At 36.5% G+C, this 15,027-nt stretch overlaps 2 protein-coding genes across 2 annotated transcripts; both read left to right on the top strand.

Moving 5' to 3' along the window:
- Positions 1-311: 311 nt before the first annotated feature.
- Positions 312-1,234, top strand: LOC145131595 (uncharacterized). The gene is made up of 3 exons (XM_079066267.1): positions 312-645; positions 763-1,065; positions 1,164-1,234. Exons 1-3 carry the CDS (start codon positions 312-314, stop codon positions 1,232-1,234), a joined length of 708 nt encoding a protein of 235 aa, XP_078922393.1.
- An 87-nt stretch (positions 1,235-1,321) lies between these two features.
- On the top strand, positions 1,322-2,842 carry LOC145131594 (uncharacterized). Its single transcript, XM_079066266.1, has 4 exons — positions 1,322-1,422; positions 1,502-1,782; positions 1,902-2,284; positions 2,405-2,842. Exons 1-4 carry the CDS (start codon positions 1,322-1,324, stop codon positions 2,840-2,842), a joined length of 1,203 nt encoding a protein of 400 aa, XP_078922392.1.
- Positions 2,843-15,027: the final 12,185 nt, after the last annotated feature.

Here is a 15,027-nt window from a genome sequence, read left to right as displayed (position 1 = left end):
GGACATGTAACCCCAACTTAGAATAAGCCTTCCCCAAATTACATAAAGTAAGTAATCTCATTGGTTATAGAGAGTTAGAGACAATCAAACCCCAACTTTAACCAATCCATTTTTCTTTTAATAATCATTAATTATGCTTGTGTCAAAGTCAGGTCTTCAATCAATAAAACACCAAATATGTTTTTTTGACTTTTAAGTAATGAAATTTCCTCATTACATTAATACTACCTTATTAACTTTAGTGATAGATTATAAAACATTTATACTGTATCATATTTAATTCCTATCTCGAAAGTAATGAACTTGTAGTGATGAAGTCTAAACAACCATCCGGTAGTCAAAAATGTAAAAAACGAAAACTATATGAAGAAAAGAGAAAGGCTAACGTCGGTGCTCTAGATAAGTTTATCCATAGACAACATGATAAAGAGCCTCTTGAAGAGCATGTTGAAGATAATATTGAACACCAAGAACATGTAGAAGTAGAAGTAGAAGATACACAAGAGAAAGAGCCCGTTAAAGAGCTTGTTGATATATGTGATCCAAGAAGGTGGGAAAAACTTAATTATGAGGAGATTAAAGTTTTGGTCGAGAAAGGTCCTAAAAGAGATACTAGTATTATGTATGGTCCCTACTATAAATCTGGTAGATGATTTTCTACAGGTTTATAAACAAGAACCTTATCAAATTTGGAGAAGTGTGATAGAGAATGGCTAGTATATTCGAAAGAGCTCGACATGGTATTTTGTTTTTGTTGTAAAGTGTTTAGAAAAGGGATTTCGAAAGGTAAATTGGGTGATGAAGGTTATTCAGATTGGCACCATGTTACCAGTAGAGTTAAAGAAAATAAAATTTCCTTGGATCATCTCACAAAAAGGAATAAGTGGTTTGATATGCGTAAAAGATTGAACTTGAACGAAACAATTGATAATGTTCAATACGAGCAGTTCAAGAAAGAAAAAGACTACTGGAAACAAGTCCTTTTAAGAATCATTGCAGTAGTGAAGTTTCTTGCTAAACATAATTTAGCATTCCGTGGATCAAATGAAAAGTTGTATAAAAAAGGTAACTATAGATTGTATATTTTTTTTCCAATTCCAACAAATATTTTTTTGTTAATTATTATGATTGATTTCACTTTTTATTTGTAAAATGTAGAACAGGTAATGGAAATTTTTTGGGTGTCATTGAAATGTTGGAAGAGTTTGACCCGATTATCAAAGAGCATGTGTGATGGATCACAAATGATGAGCTTCATGTGCATTATCTTGGGTACACGATCCAAAACGAACTAATACTTTTGATAGCTCAAGAAATTAAAATGGAACTTATCAAGAAGATAAAGGAAGCAAAGTACTACTCAATCATACTTGATTGTACTCCTGATTCAAGTCACCAAGAACAGATGACTATAATAGTGAGGTATTTAAAGTTATTCTATAATTCTATTACTGTCGAAGAGTCCTTTTTTACATTTTTCGAATGTTGATGATACCTCCAGAAAAGGACTATTTGATATTACACTTGAGGAGTTAAAGTCTCTTGGTCTTGAAATTGATGATATGTGTGGTCAAGGCTATGATAATGGAGAAAACATGAAAGGAAAACACCAAGGAGTGCAAAAGAGAATTTTAGATATAAATCCTAGAGCATTTTACACTCCTTGTGGTTGCCATTCTCTTAATCTAACGTTATGTGATATGGCTAACAAGTGTGTTAAAGGAATGAATTTTTTGGATTCATCCAACGCATTTATACTATCTTTGCAAATTCTACTAAGAGGTGGGAAATTCTGAAAGATAATGTTAAAACATGGAGTCTTAAGCCATTATGTTAAACTCGTTGGGAAAGTCCGGTTGAGAGTGTAAATGCTATTAAACTGCAACTTGTTGATGTACAAGAAGCTTTACTTCAAGTTGGAGAAAAAGATAATGATGTTGCAATTGCAAGTGAAGCAACTTCATTAGCAGAAAAAGAACTTGGTGACTTTGAATTTTTGGTATCAACTGTTATCTGGCATCAAGTACTAAACCATGTGAATATTGTGAATAAAAAGTTACAATCAAAGGATATGCATCTTGATAATGCTATTACAGAAATAAAAAAATTGATTGGGTACTTCAAGGATTATAGAGAAACTGGTTTTTTAAAAGCGATTGGTGAAGCTAAGGAGATTGCAATTGAAATGGGTATTGATCCCATATTTCCACAAAAGCATTTGATTGAAAGGAAAAAAAGGTTTGAAGAGAGTTCAAGTAGTGAAGAAGTTTCATATACACCTGAAGTGAATTCCAGAGTCAACTATTTCTTATACATTGTTGATCAAGCTATTTCTTCTCTTGAGACAAGATTTGAATAATTCAAAGAGTATGACAAAGTATTTGGTTTTTTATTTCCACATAAGTTGAGGGGAATTGAAGATAAAGATCTTAAGTCGTCTTGTCATCGTCTTGAAAAAGCACTCAAGTTTGAAGAAAGATCGGATATTGATGCCAATGAACTTTATACGGAGTTGAAATTATTTGAGACATTGGAAAACAATGAATTTAGCAACCCTGTAGATGTTTTGAAGTTTTTGAAAGAACTTGATTATTTCCCAAATGCAAGCCTTGCATATAGAATATTGTTGACTATTCCAGTAATGGTGACATCTGCACAAAGGAGTTTTTCGAAATTGAAGTTATTGAAATCTTACTTACTCTCCACAATGTCCCAAGAAAGAATTAGCGGTTTGGCGATGATATCTACCGAGAACGAAATCTTAGAGAGTATAGACTACGAAGAGTTGCTCAACCAATTTGCTATCAAGAATGCTAGGAGAGCTTCATGGATCGTCGGTTAACTGTTACGATATGTAATTATTCATTAAATATTATGGTTTTGATATGTTTATTGCTATAAAGTTTATCGCCGTTTTAAAAAAATATTATTTTATATAATTTAATTTGTTACACGTTAAGGACTAAGGGCCTTTTTTATTCAGCTCGTCCTGGGTATTTGAATCCTCAGGGTCGGCCCAGTAGGCACAGCTGCCAATATTATCCTTTAGGCACAATTTCCAGGATTTTAGAGTACATCTGGTGAACCCATAGTTCAAAAACACCTACAGGTTGCGAGCCTACTAGCGTTCCACTGGACTATCTAGAATAGTCCGTGGTCGTCATCTATACTCTACTAGATGACTGGATCATCATTAAGGTCAAGGCTTCTCATCATCTTTCACCCCTCATCATCTATGTCATATTTCATCTCTCATAATTCATCTCATCTTTCATCTACCCATCTTTACCCAATATATTTATAGGTATAAAAATACATATACAGTTTAAATCAACTAAAATATGTATAAATTGTTCATCCAGCATAGATATCAGGAACACGGATAATATGGACACATAGCATGTAATTTATATTAAATACTTCATATCTATGTGTAAGATGAAAGTAACTATGCACTCACTTGTTAAAGTGATGACTCCAAACTCGGGCAGCGCTTCGCTTCTAACAATTTTATCTTCCTTCGATGAAACCTAGTATCATTATCACTAGATTTTAGTCTAATATTTATTGTGACTAATTATTAGTCTATATTTATCATTAACTCAAGGTCTACGAGTAATATTGTCTTTATTGTATTATATAAGTGTTAAACAATACTTTTCAACTACTATGTACAGACAAGGGCTAGACATGAAACACCGGAGGGCAGGACTATTTTAGCAATTAAGCCGTTCTGAAATCTAACAACCCAAGCGGCCCTTCAAACCAGATTTCGCATACTGTGAGCAGTTAAAAGGTATTATAATAAAACTTTGTATAATTTATAATACTTAGCTCATGTATTGTTTATAGGTTCATAATAACGATAATGAACTTAAACATAAGTTATACTTGAAGTAGGGTAAGCATAACTCACTTACAAGGGGGGGTTTTAGCTAGGTGTCCGACTTTGTGGGGGCATAACTTCTGAGTGAAAGTTGTAACATACACGTTTTGAAATCGTGTTTTAAGTAAATAATATTATGAAATATTATGTGATATTGAGTATTGAGTTCTAACAGATAGTTTTTACTAGAATGAAGTAAAACTATGTTTAGAATCACTCATAAATTATTGGAAGTCTTATGAGATTCCAATTATTAGCCAAATAGTGAAATTTAGCGAAAATATAAAATTTGAAATAAGTAAAGTTTTATTATTTAAAGTTGTAGATAATCTCGTTAGAAACATGTAGGCGAAAACCTCGTCGAAATCCGAGTTGTAACGAAGAAGTTATAACCAATCGAAGATCCGCGACAAAACCGGCACGGTGCCGAATGACGTAAAAAGTGAGTTTTTGATTAACTACTTTTCAGCCTTAGTGATCTAAATGAAAGTCGTAGTATTCGTTAAACCGAGAAGTTCGATAAAAAGAACGCCAAAATCTGACTTCGTATGAGGAAGTTATGATTTTTCTAAGTTTCAGCTTAGCAGTAGACAGCTAAAAACTCGAATTTTAGATCGAGTGATTTTTAGCCGACACAACCTAAACGAGAATCGAAGGTCTCGTCATTAGCAGTACAACGGTAAAAATTCTGACGAAAACGGACGTCGGATGAAGAAGTTATGAATTTTTAACGAATTTACCAGTCCCGGTCTGTTAAAAATAATAATATAAAAATAAAGTCAAAATTTTCCAACGAAGTCTAAACGAAAGTTGTAGAGCATAATTTTCCCTACGCGTGCATATAAAGAACGTCAAAAGCGGAGCCCGTATGAGAAAGTTATGGATTTTACAAAATTGGGCACAATTTTCGAGAAAAATCCCATGAATAGTGCCAGCCACGTGACCCTCGCTCTGAGCTGGCCACGTGTCCGAAGCTGCTGCGTGGCGCATCCGAGAAGCAATGCGTGTCACACAGGTGTCCGAAGCCGGTCACGTGAACCTCGCATGCTTCCCTCGTGACCCGACCCGCGTGTTGCTTCTTGATTCGACCTGCGTCATCCGACCAATCCGAAGCTCGCAGCTGTTCCGACCCTCGCTTCCGAGCCTCGCCCTGCTGCCAGCTGGTCCGAGCCTCGTAGCCACCTGCCTTCTTCCCCTTGCTTCGGATCCGGACCTCGCACCTATATAAGGGGTGCGAGACCTCCCGGGTAAATGTTAGAAATTTGCCACTTTTTACCCCTAAACTTATATTCCTTCTACTTCCACTTCCCCCGAAGCCCTGGTATTGATTCCAACACCCGAAACACGTCCCGAGATTCCCGAGAAGCCCGAAAAATTTATCTTTTCAGTTTCGAAGCTCTACCTTCGCAGAGCCCGATTTTCAAGAAAACTCTCGGTTTTCAACGTAGAAAGTCATATTTAGAGCCGAAGTGCTGCCCAAATTACTATTTTAACCCCCGGTTATTTCACGGTGAGTTTAATATATAGGAATAATTGTATGTTATGTGTTATATGTGCTATGTGCTTTTCCATGTTATCATCTCGTGTTATTATTTCTGCTATTTTTATAGCAAGGCTGAACCTCTAACCACGAAGTGTATGACATAGGCATCACTTGGGTATTGGTATGAACTGTTGACCATGAAGTGTATGACATAGGCATCACTTTGGCTTCGGTAGTATGCTAAGATAAGGCTGAAAGCCTAAATATTCTAGCAAAATGATATTCCTGAGTATTTTCTGTGCCATTTGTGTTGAAACTTTATTGATTGTATATCAAGTATGGAAATTGTTATGTCTCATTGATTGATATGGAAAGATTTTCGCATTATGCCTTTGTTGTTCCTTGATCCTCCTTGCCTCTGTCATATTGAAGTATATATATGGCATAACGTTATATTGTATCTATTATTGAACTCACTAAGCGTCACCGCTTACCCCTCTCAATGTTTAACTAATTTGCAGGAGATAAGCTTCCAGTATAGTTATATACTGATAGAAGATTTTTGAATAGTTTGAAACTATTGTTTTGATAGGAGATTTTCGAATAGTTTGAAACTATTGTATTTTGCACTCCCATATGTATAAATCTATAGAATCCTGGGAAGTTATGTAATATATAACACTATGAAATACTGGGTTTGTATCCAGTAGTTTGTAATCACTTTATCAATATAAAATATTGTTTTTATGAATATGCACGCAACATGTTTCGGAGTAACAATTGTCAACTATGAAAGTGTGGGTCTTCCAATCATGGTATCAGAGCAGTGGTTTAAGTGAACTAAATTCCACGGATTGGTATTTAGACTTAAACTATTGGAAGTTCAATATATGAACTTAATTATTGTAAGTATAGGGATACAAACCATAGGAAATATTTAAGTAAAAGTATTAGGTAAGGATAAACCCTAATATATTCTAAAATACAACGTTACTGCATATTGCAGAGCAATGGCTGAACAGGTTGGTAGCCATACCCCTGAGGTTGGTGGAGGTCCTCAACCTGAGGAAGTGAATACTCGAGTATCTCCTCGTGAGGAGCGACTCTTGGGTAGATTTACCAGTGTTATTCGACAGACTCTCGAAGAACACAAAAAGAATGGTGATAAATGAAAAGAGAAAGCCACTGGAGAATGTTCAAAAGGGGAGGTGAAGCGTCCCTCGTTCAAAGATTTCAAGAGTAGTGGTGCTACAGAGTTTTCTGGTGTTCTTAATCCCATTGTTGTTCTTACCTGGATCCAGAACACAGAGAAAGTGTTTCGTATCTCTCATATGGATAATGAAGACAAGGCTAACTATGCTTCTGCAATGCTCATCGGAGAAGCATTGGTCTGGTGGGAAGCAACATATGAAGCTCTAAACGGGTTTGACCAGGAGAATTTAGCCTGGGAAATGTTCAAAACTCGTTTGTTAGGGAAGTATTGTCCTCTAGATATGAGGAGGAGATTGGAGAAGGAATTCCTCGAGCTTAAAGAAGGAGGAATGACCGTGAATGAGTATGAAACTCAGTTCAATCAAAAAGCACAGTTTGCTGTAAAGTATATTCCAACTGAAGATGAGAAAATTCAGTTATTCTTAGAGGGACTACGGCACGAAATTCACGATTTCGTTGCCAATCGGGAAGTACTGTCATTCGATAAAGCCGTTGAATATGCTCGAAGACGTGAGCATCACTTAGAACTACGTGGTGCCACACTTACTGTTCCGAAACATCCACGTACTGAAAGGACTGCTCCTGCTTCCCCTATTCCACCAACTCAATCCGTTCGATCTGAACCTAGCAAGCAAGTCCAATCTCAGAGTACTTTTCGTGGCCGCGGCAGGTCACAATCTTTTTCTCTTCAATCGCCAGCTTGTCGAAATTGTGGAAAGAATCATCTGGGCGAATGCAGACTAGAGGAAGGATCTGTGGTCTGTTTTGGATGTGGAGAAATAGGCCACAAGAAGCCCGTATGTCCAATGAAAGGTGTTACATGCTTTGCATGTGGTGTTACTGGCCACAAGAAGCGTTTCTGCCCTACTCTTACTAGTCAAAGGGCGGGGAGTCAAGCTTCTGTTCAACAACCGGCGAGAAGTCAAGCCCCTGTTCAACAATCAAAGGGTACTCCAACTAAAAAGGAGGAGGTGCCAAAAGCTAAGCGCCGTGCATTCCAGATTACCTCAGAGGAGGCACGCGAGGACCCGAATCTTGTGACGGGTACATTTCTTGTTAACTCTATACCTGCTCACATCTTATTTGATTCTGGCGCCTCAGATTCTTTTGTGTCTTATGAATTTGCGCATTCCTTTCAAATTGCTTGTTATGCACTCGCGCAACCATTTCACGTAGATACTGCTGGAAATATATCATTACTTGCCGATAAAGTCTATAGGAATTGTGTTATAGAAATTGAAGACTATAACTTTCTTGCTAACCTAATCCCTATCTCCTTGCCCAACTTTGACATTATTCTCAGCATGGATTGGTTATCAAAGAACCACATAGAACTCTTGTGCTATGAAAATATAGTACGTATTCCCATTGAAGGGGAGAATCCTATTTATGTCTATGGTGAACTAGGAACCTTAAAAATAATATCTTTCCTCAAAGCTCGTAAATTCATATCGAAAGGGTGTTCTATCTATCTGGCCTACACAGTCGATGTCTCAAAAGTGGAGAAGAAAACGGTGAATGATGTTCCCATTGCTAAAGAATATCCAGATGTTTTTCCCGAAGAATTTCCTGGACTTCCTCCGGACAGGCAAGTAAAATTCCGAATTGACCTTGTGCCTGGTGCTGCTCCGATTGCAAAGACTCCTTATCGTCTTGCGCCAGCTGAGATGAAAGAAATGATGATCCAACTACAGGAACTACTTGACAAAGGTTTCATTCGACCGAGTACCTCTCCCTGGGGTGCTCCGGTACTATTTGTCAAGAAGAAAGATGGATCGATGCGGATGTGCATTGATTATCGTGAGCTGAATAAGGTGACTATCAAGAACAAGTACCCACTACCTCGCATCGACGATTTGTTCGATCAACTTCAGGGTGTTAGCTATTTCTCAAAGATTAATCTAAGATCTGGCTATCATCAGTTGAAAGTTCACGAGCAGGATGTACCGAAGACTGCTTTTCGTACTCGATATGGGCATTATGAATTCCTTGTTATGCCGTTCGGTTTAACAAATGCTCCTGCTATATTCATGGATATGATGAATCGGGGTATGCCGCCCAATGCTCGATAAATCTGTCATCGTATTCATTGACGATATTCTAATCTATTCCAAGTCTGAAGCTGATCATGTCATTCATATTCGTGCGGTATTGGAACTTCTTCGAAAGGAGAAATTATATGCTAAATTCTCGAAATGTGAATTTTGGCTTCGCCAAGTTCAATTTCTCGGCCATGTTATTTCTGGTGACGGTGTATCTGTAGATCCTACTAAAATTGAAGGTATTCAAAATTGGGAAGTGCCCCGTAATGCTTCCGAAATTCGTAGTTTCTTGGGTCTCGCAGGATATTACCGGAGATTTATTAAAGACTTTTCTCGTATAGCCGTACCTCTCCCAAGTCTTACACGAAAGGAAGGGAAGTTCGAATGGGGTGAAGCCCAAGAAAAAGCTTTCTCGACTTTAAAAGATCTTTTGACTTATGCTCCAATCTTATCACTCCCAAAAGGTGATGATGATTTATCCGTATATAGCGATGCTTCAAGATTGGGACTCGGTTGTGTGTTGATGCAACGTGGCAAAATGATAGCCTATCCCTCAAGACAACTGAAAGATTATGAGAAGAATTATCCCACCCATGATCTCGAACTCACTGTCGTGGTATTTGCCCTAAAACTGTGGAGACATTACCTTTTTGGTACAAAATGTCAATTTTATACCGACCATAAGAGTCTCAAGTACATATTCAGTCAGCAAACTTTGAATATGAGACAACAACGAGCCATGGAGCTGATCAAAGACTATGACTGTGAAATCATGTATCATCCTGGAAAGGCTAATGTAGTTGCTGATGCACTTAGCAGAAAGGTTTATCGTAATAGTATGTGTTATGCTATTACTCACACTACAGTAAAGTTCACCATTCTAGATGAACTAGAGAAATGGCAAGTAGAGGCCCTAAAGCCAGAAAATATGAAGAAAGAAGGGATCATACATTATACTGATGTTTTTCTTGATGATCCAAGAGGATTGAAGGTATCCGAGGAGAAACTGGATAATAAGTTAACTTACGTAGAAGAGCCTGAAGAAATCATAAACGAAAGGACGACTAAGCTACGTAATAAAGAAGTAGAGTTGGTGTTTGTCAAGTGGAAAAACCATCGAGGCCCGAACTATACTTGGGAGAATAAGAATGAGATAAGAGCGAAATATCCCCATTTATTTTAATCGATGTAATTTCGGGGACGAAATTCTCAAAAGAAGGAGGTATTTGTAACATACACGTTTTGAAATCGTGTTTTAAGTAAATAATATTATGAAATATTATGTGATATTGATTATTGAGTTCTAACAGATAGTTTTTACTAGAAATGAAGTAAAGCTATGTTTAGAATCACTCATAAATTATTGGAAGTCTTATGAGATTCCAATTATTAGCCAAATAGTGAAATTTAGCGAAAATATAAAATTTGAAATAAGTGAAATTTTATTATTTAAAGTTGTAGATAATCTCGTTAGAAACATGTAGGCGAAAACCTCGTCGAAATCCGAGTTGTAACGAATAAGTTATGACCAATCGAAGATCCGCGACAAAACCAGCACGGTGCCGAATGACGTAAAAAGTGAGTTTTTGATAAACTACTTTTTAGCCTTAGTGATCTAAATGAAAGTCGTAGTATTCGTTAAACCGAGAAGTTCGATAAAAAGAACGCCAAAATCTGACATCGTATGAGGAAGTTATGATTTTTCTAAGTTTCAGCTTAGCAGTAGACAGCTAAAAACGCGAATTTTAGATCGAGTGATTTTTAGCCGACACAACCTAAACGAGAATCGAAGGTCTCGTCATTAGCAGTACAACGGTAAAAAGTCTGACGAAAAGGACATCGGATGAAGAAGTTATGAATTTTTAACGGATTTACCAGTCCCGGTCTGTTAAAAATAATAATATAAAAATAAAGTCAAAATTTTCCAATGAAGTCTAAACGAAAGTTGTAGAGCATAATTTTCCCTACGCGTGCATATAAAGAACGTCAAAAGCGGAGCCCGTATGAGAAAGTTATGGATTTTACAAAATTGGGCACAATTTTCGAGAAAAATCCCATGAATAGTGCCAGCCACGTGACCCTCGCTCTGAGCTGGCCACGTGTCCGAAGCTGCTGCGTGGCGCATCCGAGAAGCAACGCGTGTCACACAGGTGTCCGAAGCCGGTCACGTGAACCTCGCATGCTTCCCTCGTGACCCGACCCGCGTGTTGCTTCTTGATTCGACCTGCGTCATCCGACCAATCCGAAGCTCGCAGCTGTTCCGACCCTCGCTTCCGAGCCTCGCCCTGCTGCCAGCTGGTCCGAGCCTCGTAGCCACCTGCCTTCTTCCCCTCGCTTCGGATCCGGACCTCGCACCTATATAAGGGGTGCGAGACCTCCCGGGTAAATGTTAGAAATTTGCCACTTTTTACCCCTAAACTTATATTCCTTCTACTTCCACTTCCCCCGAAGCCCTGGTATTGATTCCAACACCCGAAACACGTCCCGAGATTCCCGAGAAGCCCGAAAAATTTATCTTTTCGGTTTCGAAGCTCTACCTTCGCAGAGTCCGGTTTTCAAGAAAACTCCCGGTTTTCAACGAAGAAAGTCATATTTAGAGCCGAAGTGCTGCCCAAATTACTATTTTAACCCCCGGTTATTTCACGGTGAGTTTAATATATAGGAACAATTGTATGTTATGTGTTATATGTGCTATGTGCTTTTCCATGTTATCATCTCGTGTTATTATTTCTGCTATTTTTATAGCAAGGTTGTACCTCTAACCACGAAGTGTATGACATAGGCATCACTTGGGTATTGGTATGAACCGTTGACCATGAAGTGTATGACATAGGCATCACTTTGGCTTCGGTAGTATGCTAAGATAACGCTGAAAGCCTAAATATTCTAGCAAAATGATATTCCTGAGTATTTTTTGTGCCATTTGTGCTGAAACTTTATTGATTGTATATCAAGTATGGAAATTGTTATGTCTCATTGATTGATATGGAAAGCTTTTCGCATTATGCCTTTGTTGTTCCTTGATCCTCCTTGCCTCTGTCATATTGAAGTATATATATGGCATAACGTTATATTGTATCTATTATTGAACTCACTAAGCGTCACCGCTTACCCCTCTCAATGTTTAACTAATTTGCAGGAGATAAGCTTCCAGTATAGTTATATACTGATAGAAGATTTTTGAATAGTTTGAAACTATTGTTTTGATAGAAGATTTTCGAATAATTTGAAACTATTGTATTTTGCACTCCCATATGTATAAATCTATAGATACCTCGGAAGTTATGTAATATATAACACTATGAAATAGTGAGTTTGTATCCAGTAGTTTGTAATCACTTTATCAATATAAAATATTGTTTTTATGAATATGCATGTAGCATGTTTCAGAGTAACAATTGTCAACTATGAAAGTGTGGGTCTTCCAAAAGCTCTTCTTCTCGGAGCCTTCTGGCGCTCCGGGACTCGCCTCTAACACTTAGGAAGTACTGGGGAATTTATAAGGTTTGAGGTGTTTGAGAGAGAAGAGTTAGAAAAGGTGTGAAGAGAAATGAAGAAAAACGCCTCTATATATAGGCTGGAGGTCTGAGTTACGCGGGGCGTAATTTTGATGTACATTGGGCGTCGTCGGTATGATGGGCGTACCAAGCTCTATGCGGGGCGTAGGCTGCCAGGTGTCGCAATCCGGTGGCTAGGCGTGGGGAGGAAGCAATGGTCCAGATCTTGCCATGTGTCAGCTTTGGAGCTTAACTCAAAAATTAATTATCTTCTAAATTTCGTAACTTTCGTATACGGGATCCATTTTTGACGTTCTTTATATCCACGCATAGGTAGCGGCGTGATCTACAACTTTCATTTAGACTCCATCGACTAATTTTGACTTTATTTTTAAATTTATATTTTAACAGGCTTAGACAGTTAAAGTCCGTTAAAAATTCATAACTTCGTCATCTGATGTTTGTTTTCGTTTGTCTTTATATCGTTGAGCTCTTACTGACGAGATCTTCAATTCTCGTTTAGGTTGTGTCGGCTAATAATCGATCGATGTAAAATTCGATTTCCGGGTTGTATACTGCTATGTCAAATCTTTGAAAAATCATAACTTGCTCAAACGAAGTCAGATTTGGACGTTCTTTTTGTGTACGTTCTCGATTTAACGTATACTACGACATTCGTTTAGATCTCTAAGGTTAAAAAGTAGTTTATCAAAAATTCACTTTTTACGATACGCGACGTTGTGTCGATTTAGTCGTAAAACTTCGACGGGTCATAACTTCTTCGTTTATGTCAGATTTCATTGTTCTTTATATGTACAGAGTCCTTGTGACATATACTATAACTTGGTTAAGATTATTCACTCTAAATAATCTTCTATCAAAAAGTCATTTTTAACGCTTACTTTCTCTAAATTGACTAGCCCGAATATGCGGATGTTACAATAAATCACTACCTAGTATGTTAAAGTTTCTATCTTTACTGTTTACCATTCAAGTTTTGTGTAGTTAGATGACCAATTTGATTGCATAAATTTGTTACCTAGTATGTATGACCTTTAAATCACTATAGTTAAAGATTGACCAAGTCCTAGATTAGATAATAAAGTTAGTTGCTTAAATTATGCTAGAGAGCATTATTTGATCATAATATGTTCTTTGGTTATTTGTCCTGTTCATAGATAATTAATCATTAGATTTATCATTCATAGCCCAAAATTTTCATAATCAATTGAGTGTCCCACTTATGCAAGACCATTGCACAACATTTTCATGAATTGGTGAAAACATTAGGAGATCAGACCAAGACTTCTAGTAACCTTTACTTTGGTAACCAATTTAAATTAATCCATGTAATGAAATTAACAATAGGAAAAAGTGTGATTTGAAACTAAACGGAAGTATTTTTATTATCTTGATTTAAAAATCGTCTTTACTTGTTGCTTTAGTTTAAAAGGTCTTAGTTATAAATTTAAGTTAATCAGAACTTGCAAAATCAGATAAAAACATGAAACTTTAATTGCTTTTCATTAGTTTAGCTTTTATCATTTAATTTATTAATTAAAATTCCGTTCCCTATGTTCGAAACCCGACTTACTTTACTATACTATATTTCGACTAGGTACACTGCCTATTTGTGTTTTAGCTAGTAGAATTAGTTAGGTTATAAATTTAAAGCTTTTTGGTATATAGTGCAAAAATACATCAGTTTTTGGCGATCTTTATATGCATGTGAAGGTATTGACAAGCGCCAAAAACCTATCTAATTACTTTTGACTTAGTACATGTCGAACTAAAACCATTAATCCATGCAAAGATGCTTGAAATATTTTTTTTTGTTGGTGAAGGTGTCTAAGCTCATAACTAAATTGGTATAAACTTGCAAATAGAAGCAAAATCCTTTTTGGGTTGCACTCATAACCAAAAATTGCTAGAAATGATATTAGGAGAGAGATAGAGAAAAATAATTTGTTAATATATTATGTGATTAATATAATAATTGGAAATAGATAGTTGATTTGTTAAATTATTATGTGATTAATAAATTAACATGAAGTCAATAGTTAAATAATTGATTTGTTAATTGATAAATTAATATGAAATCAATGGGAATTAATTAATTGTTAATAAGAATTAATCTGGATTTAATTTGGGATTAATTTGAATTAATTAAAGGTGCACGGGGAAAATTGTAATTGTTTAATAATTGAACAAAATAAGATAATTCTAGAACCATGCAAGGGTGGACGGTTTTGGAGGCTCTTCTATGTGTCTGGAAGCCTCCTGGATACAGATAAGGAAAAGATTTGAATTAAAATTAAATCTATTATTTAATTAATTCAAATCTTGTTTTGCCTGCAAGTAACCTAAACTATAAATAGGACCCCTTGGATTGCAAATTTTGTTCATGGCCTTCCAAAGAAGCACAGGAACGAAATTTCCATCCCTCTAATCTCTCTCCTCTTCACTCTAGGGTTTCTAGGGTTTTGAGTGTGAGCCATTAGAGGCATCATACTTTTGACGCTTGCTTTCTAAAGACACAAAGGAAAGGATTCACAGAATTGTTTATAATAACAATTCTAAGGTATGTAAACACTAACACTTGTATGCTTTTCGAAATTATTAGAGTTTCATTAGGGTTCTTGATATTCATAGTATGTTGCTATCAATTAGAGAAAACATAGATCCTTTATAGGCTGCATGTTAACTTAAGTGCTAAGATTTTCCGCTTTACATGTTTTTGATAACCTATAAAACCCATCATCTTTTCCTATTTTAGCATTTTGCTTCAAAGCACAATTAGATGGCTTTAATCACTTAATCAACATTATCAAAATCCGATAGGGTCTTATCTCTATTCCCTTGAAGCCCAAGACCTTTACTCGATCCATTACGATCCGTTATACTGAA

The sequence above is a fragment of the Lactuca virosa genome, chromosome 8 (genome assembly GCF_052849685.1).
Source record: "Lactuca virosa cultivar CGN04683 chromosome 8, Lactuca_virosa_CGN04683_v6, whole genome shotgun sequence".
NCBI lineage: Eukaryota > Viridiplantae > Streptophyta > Magnoliopsida > Asterales > Asteraceae > Lactuca > Lactuca virosa.
The sequence above is the reverse complement of the archived record's forward strand: the minus strand, read 5'-3'. Positions and strand labels throughout refer to the sequence as shown.

What these genes read in the sequence shown, in the direction of transcription:
- LOC145131595 (XM_079066267.1), top strand. Translation starts at nt 312, where the DNA reads ATGAAGTCTAAACAACCATCCGGTAGTCAAAAATGTAAAAAACGAAAA. An exon ending in TGGTCCCTACTATAAATCTG is followed by an intron (nt 646 to 762) that starts GTAGATGATTTT and finishes TTTGTTGTAAAG; the next exon opens with TGTTTAGAAAAGGGATTTCG. An exon ending in TGAAAAGTTGTATAAAAAAG is followed by an intron (nt 1,066 to 1,163) that starts GTAACTATAGAT and finishes AATGTAGAACAG; the next exon opens with GTAATGGAAATTTTTTGGGT.
- LOC145131594 (XM_079066266.1), top strand. Translation starts at nt 1,322, where the DNA reads ATGGAACTTATCAAGAAGATAAAGGAAGCAAAGTACTACTCAATCATA. An exon ending in CAGATGACTATAATAGTGAG is followed by an intron (nt 1,423 to 1,501) that starts GTATTTAAAGTT and finishes TGATACCTCCAG; the next exon opens with AAAAGGACTATTTGATATTA. An exon ending in TTTGCAAATTCTACTAAGAG is followed by an intron (nt 1,783 to 1,901) that starts GTGGGAAATTCT and finishes TTGATGTACAAG; the next exon opens with AAGCTTTACTTCAAGTTGGA.